The 10718-nt window shown below is 54.1% G+C and overlaps 1 protein-coding gene across 1 annotated transcript; it reads left to right on the top strand.

The window, feature by feature from the left end:
• Positions 1–7453: 7453 nt before the first annotated feature.
• Positions 7454–10704, top strand: LOC135446032 (protein PET117 homolog, mitochondrial). The gene is made up of 2 exons (XM_064709432.1): positions 7454–7595; positions 10553–10704. Exons 1-2 carry the CDS (start codon positions 7500–7502, stop codon positions 10700–10702), a joined length of 246 nt encoding a protein of 81 aa, XP_064565502.1. The 5' UTR covers positions 7454–7499; the 3' UTR covers positions 10703–10704.
• The last annotated feature ends 14 nt before the right edge of the window (positions 10705–10718 follow it).

Raw genomic sequence — 10718 nt, 5'->3', positions numbered from 1 at the left:
ACGTAGTTTCTAGTATAAAAAAACTAACACTGCTCCAAGGGTGGTCAGTGTGCCTCAACCCAATCTGCCGGACAGATCTCAGCAGGTCAGAGAGAGAATGTATTAGATAAAAGAAAATAAAAAAACTCAAAAACCGTGCTGGGTAAAAAAGACACTTTAATACCTTGAGAGCCACTTCAGGAGCACAAACCCGAGCTGCTCTGTGCCGCGGCTCTGCGTCCGTGAGGAGCCGAGGCGCTGCCGGGGATGCTGCGGCGCTGCCGCGGCCCCGGGGCTGACTCAGCCGGGCTTGGGCAGCGCCCGCCCCACGCACCGCGCCTCGCCTCGCCACAGGGCTGCTCCTGCCTCCAGAGCACCTTCCTGCCTGAAACACTGTGCTCCTGCCTCCAGAGCACCTTCCCACCTGAAACACGGCTGCTCTGCCTCCCAGGGCACATTCCCACCTGAAACACGGCTGCTCCTGCCTCCAGAGCACCTTCCTGCCTGAAACACAGTGCTCCTGCCTGCCAGGGCTCCTTCCCACCTGAACACAGGGCTCCTGCCTCCCAGAGCACCTTCCCACCTGAAACACGGCTGCTCCTGCCTCCAGAGCACCTTCCTGCCTGAAACACAGCTGATCTGCCTGCCAGGGCTCCTTCCCACCTGAACACAGGGCTCCTGCCCCTCAGAGCTCCTTCCCACCTAAAACACGGCTGCTCCTGCCTGCCAGGGCTCCTTCCCACCTGAAACACGGCTGCTCTGCCTCCCAGGGCACATTCCCACCTAAAGCACGGCCCGCGGAGGGCAGGGGGATGTTAGCACTGATGGGCAGAACAAAGCTACTGCCCCTGTCACCCTGGGGCCTGGCCACTGGAAAGCCCGGCTTCCAAGGCAGGTTTTGGCAGCTCTCCTGCTTGGATGAGGAAACGCTTCACCGCAGCGGCAGGAGCCAGGGTGGCTCCGTGCCAGCATTATCTTGGAAGGAGGGGAGGGAGCAGCGGCTCTGCAGGCTGCCCCAGTTGGGAGGGCGAGCTGCTTTCCTTGACCGGGCAGGGAGCGATGCAGAAGGTGCCAGCCGCGGGGAGATGCCTCCCCGGGCTGCGGCAGAACCTGCCCTGCCTGTGCCTCGCTGCTGCCGGGTTTCAAAGAGCCCCAGCAGGCTGAGTCACCGAGCTCCTGTCTCCCTGCCTCCCACGGCCCCGCCACTCCCGGCGTCTCCCTGTCTTTCCCCACCTATGGCTCCGCTTCCTTCCCACTCTCCCCGTCCCTCTGGCAGCCCATTCACTGTGGCTCCGCTCCCTCGGGGCACTCAGCATCTCCACAGGTTCCCACCCAGCCTACAGGTCCCACTCCCTGTGGAAATGTCCCCCCTATGAGGTCTGTGGTGGGTGTTGGACTGCAGCAGCCCCTGAGCATCCTCCACACTGTCTTCCACGGCCCCGTGCTTGGGGAAAGCAAGGAATCCTGAGTGCCTCATGCTGCAGGATCCTGTGTGCCCCACATGCCCTACACACGGTCCAGCACCAGTCTGGGAGCATCTCTGCCTCTTGGAGAGATGTCCACCCTCACAAACTGGTCAGCAGAGCCCTGAGCTCTCAGACTGGCATGGAAAGGTGACTGTGAGCATCTCTGTCTGGAGGGTTCTGAAGCTCCTTGCCAGCTCTGGATTTTTTGTTGCTTGGTTTCCTGCAATCCTATGCCCAGTGTTGCCTCCCTGGGAACTTAGTGTGTTCCTACCAGCCTGATCCAGCAGCAGAGGTTCCAAAGGCAGTGAAATCACAGGAGTATCCTGCAGGAGTAGCTAAATAGTGGACAGAAATCTACTCCCTCTGAATGTTGCGGCTGTGCTTCAAAATACATCACCTTTTTAGACACCAGCAAACCCACATGGGCTCTAACTTCCAAAAACTTCCACATAAGTCAGAGCCCCTCCAGCCTCTTCCAGCCAGTGCTGGTGGTTGCCCCCAGAGCCCTGTGTTTCCCTGGTGCTTTCACAAGAGACCAAACCAACAGCTGTGTGAACAGTGATGTGGCAGCAGTCTCTCACCCTTCTTGCCCAGTTGTTGGATTTTGGAATTTCCCTGGCAGGTCACAGGGAGCTTCAGCCAGGTGGGTTTGGCCATTTGAGCAGCTTCCCAATTCAGTCTCTGGAGGGGGCTGCTGGAATGCAGTGGAAAGGACACCACAGGTGGTCTGCTGACACCCAACTCCCTGGCTCTATCCTTGTGGGAGGCATTTTCCCTCCTTGCATTATCATCATCATCATCATCACCACATCTCCCTGTTCCTACTTTGCTGCCCAGTCCGGGTCTGCTTCCCATGCAGATGGGAGGTATTGCCCTGGAAAAGGCACATTTTCCAGGCTGTGGGATGCATGGGGATGCAGTGCCACCAGGATGCAGTGCTGTTGGGATGCACTCATAGAGCCTGAGAGCTCCAGGAAGGAATGCAAAGCCAAACTGACTGGGATGACAAGCATTTGTCGAGGCTTTGGGAAGACAAGGGGAAAGCTCTCTGTGAAAAAAAGCTGGATGAGCCACAACTAGAGGCTGACTCAGTCAGTCTCCTTCCAGGTTCCTGAAAATAATGAGCGTGCCTTTGAACCCCGCGCTTCCCGCAGCTGGCACGGCGTGATAAGCCGTGCTTCCCCCCTCCCACAGGCCCTGCCATCCCTGCCATCCCCCGCCGAGCTCAAACCTCGAGTGTAGAAAATCCCCTGTCCCCTCCCCAAGGACAAATGGCACCTCTGGGGCCCCCCAAGGCTTCCTCATTCCTGCCGGATGACGGCTGCCATAAATCCCATTGTATGCGGAGCGAGCTCAAGCATTTCTTTACCATTTCAAAAATCTCCAGGAGGGGCTCGGAGCTGCCCCTGCCATCACTCTCCTTCTGCAGGATTATTGGAGTGAGAAAGAAGTTATAAGGGCAGAGAGGAAAGAGTAACTGTCCCCAGCTGGGTGCTTGGGGACAGTGCCATTGCTGCCACCCCTGCCCGAGCACCTTGGCACTGCAGCTCCCTGGGGTTTTTGGTCCTGCTGCATTCCTCCCAGCTCCTCCTCGATGAGGAAGAGCACCAGGACAGCCTTGGCCATTGGCATTGGTGATGCCAGCCCGGCCACAAACCGGCCCCAGGCAGGGCCAGAGGACAGGACAGGTTGTCCCCAGCCCTGTGTCAGGCACTGCCTGGTTAGAGATGCACTTTTCCTGCTCCTTGTCCCGGTGCCAGGGCAGGGCTGCTTCCAATGGGGATCCAGCGCTGCTGCTGGGGAGTCCCTGCCTGTCCTGCCTGTGCTACGGCAGAGCATGTGCTCCAACATGCCCAGGAGGAGCACAGACACACATACAGACATACAGACACACACACAGACACACACACACACTGCTGGGAATGGCCACGGGAGCACAGCGGAGCCGCTCCCAGCTGGGTCCCTTTCCTTACAGCTCTGGTTTGGCTGCCTAGGGGCTCAGAGCAGGCTGCAGCACCCATGGGTGCCCCCGGCCCCTCCACACACACCCAGATGAGCTCTTCTCTCCCTGCTGCTCTCATGGCTGCAGCCCCAGAACCCCTCCTGCCCCTGGGAGAGCCCTGGCAGGGTGTGAGCTGGGGGTGCAGCTCCCCCTGCTTTGGGGGCCAGGACCCCACACACCTCCTGTCTTGCTGCAGAATTACCCTGCCACCACTTTGGGTTCTCTGCACAGCGGTTTTGATCTCCCAGAGCCTTTGGCAATGATTTCCAGGAGAGAACAAGCCCAGCCCTAAGCCAGCAACACCCCTGCCCTGAGTTCCCAGCAGCGCTGCCGCCGTCCCCACGTCCCTCCCGTGGGCAAGGGTCTGTGCAATTAGCACCAATATAATGATTACTGCCGGGGTTACATCCTCTCCCTGCTCCCGAGCAGGCAGACTTTGGCCTCTGCCTGATTTACATCCCCCTCCCGGGGGAAGCATTGCAGGAGGGAGCCAGGCTGCACTCCCTGGGTGGGGGACCCTCTGCAGCACCCCAAAAACAGGGTCTGGATGTCCCTCCCCACCATATCCCCCCCTGATTTCCCCATGGCAGGCACCCACTGGGAGGGATATGGTGGGGAGGCACATCCAGACCCCTCTCCTCACTCCCTCATGCTGGTGATGCCAGGGAAGGAGTTTGGGATGTCTGGGGACCCTTTTCCCCCTCTGGCAGGGCAATATGAGGCGTTGGTAGCCCCTGGCAGCCCCACAGCTCAGCTGGTTTAGCTGGAGGTGACCCCGGGCTGGCTGCCCGGCTGCAATCACACCAGCCCGGCTGTAAAAGCAGCACGGCACCTTGTCCATGCCTCCCTCTCGGCTGGAAGGAGGAAGTGCAGGGGGAATTTAAAATCCCAAGTAACTGTTTCAAACTGTTTCAAACTGTTTCACAGGCTGCCCTGCAAATGGAAAGAAAGTTTCAGCGCTCCTTGCTCGTAAAGGATTCTGTCATCTCCCCCGCTAATTTATCTTTATTCCATCACTCAAATCTCCGGACAATCAGATTTGCTTCCCTCCAGCCCTCTGGGAAGAACTATCAGAGGGCCCTGGGGCTTGTCTGAATTGGAGGAGCAACAAAATCCATCCAAATTGCTGGTGAGAACAGGTTCACAGAGCTTCTCTCTGTGCAAGTGCTGAGGGGATGAGTTCCAAGGGATTTCACTCCATTCATGCCCATCAAAAAATAAAACTCATCCAAGCCAGGCACACCTTCACCTGCCCAGAAAGGAGGCTGACCCAGTCATAATAAAGCATTTTTAACACATACATTTCATGAATTAAAACTACTTTTGGGGTTTCTGAGCACAGAAAAGCCTCTGAATTACAGAGGAGGGACACAAAAAGTTACACATTACAATTTTTTCCTCTGCATAATGCATTTTTAATTACAAACAACAAGACCCTGCCAGAAAATCCTACAGAAACATTTCCTGCAGGGCCAGGGTGGCTGCACCTGGGCCATCAGTGCCTGCATCACCACAGCAGGTCCATCCCTGCTGCAGAGGGATGGAATAATTCTGTTTCTGGGAGGGGAAAAGGTATCACGGTGAGATAAAAGCACCTACAACACAGCAATTAGCTCTTTTGCTGCTATAATTAGCGCTGCCATAAGGAGAAAATCAATGCTCACAGCAGCAGGCACAGCTCTGCCTCTACCCCAGAGCTTGGCAGGGCCGTGCAGGCACCCACACCCACACCCGGCCACGCTCAGCTTCACAGGGCAAACAGAATTTGCTGAAATCAGGTTTTGGGAGCTTTTTTGTCTTCTTTGCCACTGAGGCAGGCGAGCCCCTGTGTCCCAGTGGAGAGCTCTGGGTGTGTGCAAAATCCTCCGTGTGAGCACAGAAACAGACAGACACACAGACACACACTGGGGGAAACCCAGAAAGCTTTGTGAAAACGTGCCTTGAGGATGGTTTTTGAATTTTTTATTATTATTTTTTGTTAGTTTGCTGTTTGATAAAAGGTTGGCTCCTCACATTACACAGGGCAAAGGGAGCAGGAGGGGGCTGTGGTTCAGGATCAAACCTGGAAATATGGGCTGTGCTCACATTTTTCTCCCTCCCCTTCCACATCTTGCTGGGTTTCCTTAGGCTTCAGTCCTTTTTCTTTCGGCACAAGTGAGCAGCCCGTTTTCTGGATTCTCTGGTGGTTCACACAGGCTTGAGCTGATTCTGCCACCCCTTCTCCTCTCAGAGTGACCCAAAGCCTGGCCAGAACTCCTCCTCATCCACCAGAACGGTTGGAACAGGGAAATAAACATGGAAATCTTGCTGAGACAGGGCCTGCAATCAATGCAGCCCTATCAAAGAGGGTGCCAAATGCCTGTGAAAGAGCGTGGAGGGCGGATGAGGCACACGGGGCTTGCACAAGATGTATTTGCTTTGAAATCCAGGACAGAAATGCCCCCTAAGGATGGACTGCAGATGTTATCCGAGATCATTATCCAGATCTGAGCTGTTTGCCCAGGGGAAAAATGGCCTTGAGCTTTCCAGTCTCCTTCAGGTGTGACCCAACCCTTTTCCGGCTTGGCCCCACCTCCGTGAGCTCCGCTATTCCAAGATAAGGAGGAACCAGGCACGGGAGAGAGGGCACCAAAGCTCTGGGCACAGCACAGCTTTCCCCAGCAGAGAAACCCTCCTGATCCACCTCTCCCTCAGCTTGAGCCCATGCCCTGCCTCTGCATTTGGGAGACTAACACCAGTCTTGTGTTTGTGGGGCTGAATTCCTCTCTCGTGTCCTCCTGCCCACCGGCAGCTGGGAAGGTTTTTCCCAGCAGGAAAACATCCCCCATTGGTGCGCATCCATCCCCTCTGGGCGCTCCTGCCCTCCCACCTCCATCACACACTTCCCTGCCCCTGCAGCCCGGCTCCCAGAAAGGAAAATGGGATTTAAACCAGACCAGCTGCTAATCCGGGTTTGGGAAAGGTCCCCTCTCACCCCACAGCATGGAAAAGGGGAAAGGAGAAGAGCAGGGTCAGGGCAGGGGAGCTGAGCCCTTGGGAGAACGGGAGGGACAGGAACACCTGAACCACCAGGGCAGAAACAGATTGTGAAAGTGCAGCCTGAATGCTCCCTGGGGATTTTAGCCCCTCCAGGGATTAATGATGGGATTGAGTAGAGCTGAGGGAGCTGGACCCTTCCTCAGTGCCAGGGGTTCTGTGCTGGCTCCCATCTACCAGGCTCGACCCCGTTCCTGGCACTCCAGTGGCCTTGGACCCCTCACAAGCACAAACCCTAACCAGAGTAAACACAGCACAGCCATGAGACTCCATTGGATATTATCATCCCCACTAATTCCACCTTTCACTTTAATCATGTTCATTCAGCAGAGAGATTAAAAATATTATAATAAGGAGGGATCAGCCTGACGAGTGTTTGATTTCCCTCTTCCACTGCAGGCAGGGCTGGGGATGGAATAATTCTCTCTTCAGAGCACGAAAACCTGGCAAACACGAGGCCTTAAGGCCACACACTGAACAATGAGAATACACCAAACAATTAAAGAGCAGCTTTCTCCAGCTGCTTCTCCCACGCAATTCGGCATTTCTGGGCGAGGACAACCCAGGACTGGTTGTCTTCACTCGACAAAACCAGAAATGCTTCTTGCACGCACAAGAAAATTCCATTTATTCGCGTTGGCCGGCGGGAACCTCCAGGGAGCAGTCCCAGGAGACGCGGGCACAGCTGGGCACCAAATCCCCAGCGGCGCTGAGGGAACAAAGGCCCGATTTTGGGGGTTTCTGGCCGGCAGGGTGCGAGTTTAGCACCCATGGCAGGGTTTCTGGCTATCAGGGTGCGAGTTTAGCACCCATGTCAGAGTTTCTGCCCGGTCCCGGACCGGCATCTCCCGGAGCCGCTCCCCCAGCCCCGCCCCGCATCGGCGCTCGGCTACCCGGGCCTGGCTCGCTGCGCTCGGCGCTCGGCAGGGGCGGGGCGCGCCGCCTCACGCTCTCCCGCTCCCCCGCCCGCCCGCCCGGCGCTTTCCCCGCCGCGGCCCCGCGCCGCCCCGCCGGCCATGTCGCGGGGCTCCCGCCTGGCGCTGGCCGTCTCCGCGCTGCTCTCCGCCGCCATCGTGGCGGCCGTGCACATCCAGCAGCGCCGGGAGCTGGAGGTGAGTGCGCGCCGCGGGCCACGGGGGGAAGGCGGCAAGCGGGGCCCTGCGCCGGCCCTCAATACGGCTCCGCCCACCGGCCGGGCAGGCCACGCCCCTTTACTCAGACCACGCCCCCTCACCTGGCGGCCCGGCAGGCCCCGCCCCCACCTGCGGGCTCAGCGCGGAGCCACGCCCGCTGACAAAAAGCCACGCCCATCGCCAAGCCCCGCCCCCTGCGCGCACCTGAGCCCACGTGTCCCTGCTCCATCCATCCTTCCATCCTTCCCTCCATCTATCCGTCCTTCCTTCCATTCCTTCCTTCCTTCTCTGGCAGTGTTCCCGGGGCTCTCCCATGTCTATCTGGGCTGTCCCACTTGTGTGCCCACTGTTTTTCCTCAGTCCCACAAGTGCAGCCTGCTGGAGGACAGACAGCCCTGTGCTGTGCCATGCCCCTGCTCCCCTCTTGTTCTGCCAGTGCAACCTGTCAGAAGCACCACGTGGTGATTGAACAGGGCAGTTCTCTGTGCTGTATTTACAAAAATCAGGGAATTCCTGGCAGGCAGCCTGAGTGCCAGGGATCCCACAGCCAAAAGGTGTCAGGTATGATCATGGTAAGTCCTGAAGCAGAGCAGCCCTGCCTGGGACTGGAAGCTGTGTGGTTGTGTGAAGCTGTGCTGTGTGGGCAGTGATGTGCTGGTTTGGGCCCTGAAGGCACACAGCTGATTCTTCCCCACTTACATACAAAAAATTTAGAAAATGCACACAGAAACAGCCTGTGCTAAATGACACTGAGGCAGTCAGAAGGTACAGAGCACCAGAGTTCAACTTCCCAATCCATAGCCCAGCTGGCTGTTGCTTGGGCTTTGTGATACATTCTGTAATTAGAGGATTATACTTTGTGTCCCTCCAGAGATTGTCTCTGTCAGTGCTTGAGAGGGATGGAATTTGGAAGATAAGGCTGGTGTGGGTAAGGAAAGAGGCAGGTTTGTGTGAGCAGGGGTGGGAGAGCACTCTGAAGGGCACAGGCAGGAGCAAGGAGAGGATGGTTGGGATCCTGGAGTGGCAGCTGCACTTCCAGAGCTGATGGATGTGCTTGTTGGATCACCTAACATTTTTGTAGCTGTTTGCTCTCTGGTTCAGTGTGCCTGCCTTGAGGCACTGAGGATCTGGCAGGAATAGCTGCTAAATGCTGCTAAACTAAATTGCAGCTGCAATTAATGGCACTTGTACTTTGAACATGTGCAGAATAATCATCACCCCTGGGTGTTTCATGGGACACCTGAACCTCATGGATCTTTTTGACCCAAATCCCATTGTAGGCTAATACCTATTCAGAAGGTCCAAGGCTCAAAGCTTATGTTTTGTAAATTAAATCTGAGATTTTCTTTTTATAATTCTTCATGGCCAAGCCAAGCAGGAGTGGCTTCATGTTCAACAGATCCAGCTATTTAGATAACATAATGGAAATAAATATTTTACAGTCCTGGTGTAGAGATGATTTCAAGTTTATCTTTATGCAGATTAATAAAGGTTTGACTCTTATAAATTGATGTGCCAGGCCCAGAGTGCTTTGAGCTTGCACATGCTTTTCATGCCTGCAGAAGACAAGCAGGGCTAACTTCCAAGAACAGAGGAAGATGAGAAGATTACCTTTCTCATTTCTGGTCTTTGTCACTTGTGACACTCAAATTCTAAAGGTGTCTTTTGCAAAGTGTGCATTTTCAAAGTGAATGCATCCACCATCTGAAAGATTGCAGTGTTTTGTGAAGGAAAAGGGATTTACATTCTTGGTGCAGTTGATCAGTTACCTTGTATCTCCTCATATCTTTATTGTTATTAACTGATAGCAATGTAATTATAAGTTTATGAACTTTGTATTCAGTTTCAAATTACTGATTTGTAGTAATCAGTAATTACAGTAATTTGTAGCCTGAGTTCAGTTGATGGAAGCTGGTGAGAAGGAACTGGTTTTGTTAGATTAATTTCTGGAGCGTTTTGATTATTGGCAGACACGTGTGGCTGTGCATTTTCTTAACAAGATAAAATTATTTCTTAAACAAAACCTTTCTGTTTTGATCTTGACAGGAGAAATGATTTGAAGTGTGCAGTCATTGGCATGCTAGGTGAGGAATTAAACTCTGTTGAATAATAGTCACAGACATCCTCTCAAGTGACTTCAGGGTCAGCTTTCAAATAAATTATTTCCAGGTGCATTTTGGCATCATTCAAATGGGTCAAAAAATTATTGATCTTTCACCTAATTATCAAAATATCAATGTGAGTAAAAATGTCCGGGTAAGAGAGAGAGAAGCAGCAGGGATTTTCTTAGGGCTTTTCCCACCCATTGAGGGGTGGCACCCCAGGTTGAAAGCTGCTGGTGTTGTGTTGGACACGATGTATTTATTTATTTATGTGTTATATATTTACATGATTTATAATGAACACTTTAGGTAAAGGGGATATTTGTGAAGCAAGTGCTTTGCTGTTTCAAGTTTGGCATAAGCAGTTTTTTTTAAGATTAGGACATGAGCAGAAAGAAGCAAATGAAGACACATGCCAATTTTTCTTAAAATAGTTTCCAATTTGTCACAAAATTGCCTCTGAGCAGAGAAGTTTTGAGGAGCTCATTCTGATTTGGTAAAGACTTAGGCCAGAGATGAGAGGGATTTTTTAGATCACATCCATCCTGCATGGCACGGGAATTCCAGGCTCCGAGCATTTATTTGCTCAATAGCTTTGTCACTTAGTAAACCCAAGCATCATCACTAACCAGCATCACTTCAGCGAGTGCAAATAAAGCAGTTTTTGGTGTAGTGATTCTGGGTATTGGTGGAGTGATTCTGGATGTCCTGAAGATTCCAGCCACGGTAAATTGCTGTGGGAAGACCCTCACGGGAGGGTGGAGCCCGGGTGGGGCTGGTCCCCATCCGCGTCCCCGGGCTGTGACAAACCCTTTGTGTCCTTTGTGTTTCCAGAGGCTGCGGAGTGGCGTGGTCAGAGATCTGGAGCGTCAGAAGCAGAAAAAGGAGAACGTTCGCCTGCTGGAGGAGCAGATCGCTCTGACAAAGCGGCTCATTGAGGAGAGAGACAAGGCGCTGATGGAAAAGCGTTCCCAGCAGCCCTAGGCACTGGCCTGGCTCC

Source organism: Zonotrichia leucophrys, chromosome 3 (assembly GCF_028769735.1).
Source record: "Zonotrichia leucophrys gambelii isolate GWCS_2022_RI chromosome 3, RI_Zleu_2.0, whole genome shotgun sequence".
Classification (NCBI taxonomy): domain Eukaryota; kingdom Metazoa; phylum Chordata; class Aves; order Passeriformes; family Passerellidae; genus Zonotrichia; species Zonotrichia leucophrys.
The sequence above is the reverse complement of the archived record's forward strand: the minus strand, read 5'-3'. Positions and strand labels throughout refer to the sequence as shown.

Excerpts from the sequence above, each read along its gene's own strand:
- LOC135446032 (XM_064709432.1), top strand. The coding sequence starts at position 7,500 with ATGTCGCGGGGCTCCCGCCTGGCGCTGGCCGTCTCCGCGCTGCTCTCC. Across the intron at positions 7,596-10,552 it reads AGCAGCGCCGGGAGCTGGAG|AGGCTGCGGAGTGGCGTGGT; the intron begins GTGAGTGCGCGC and ends TTGTGTTTCCAG.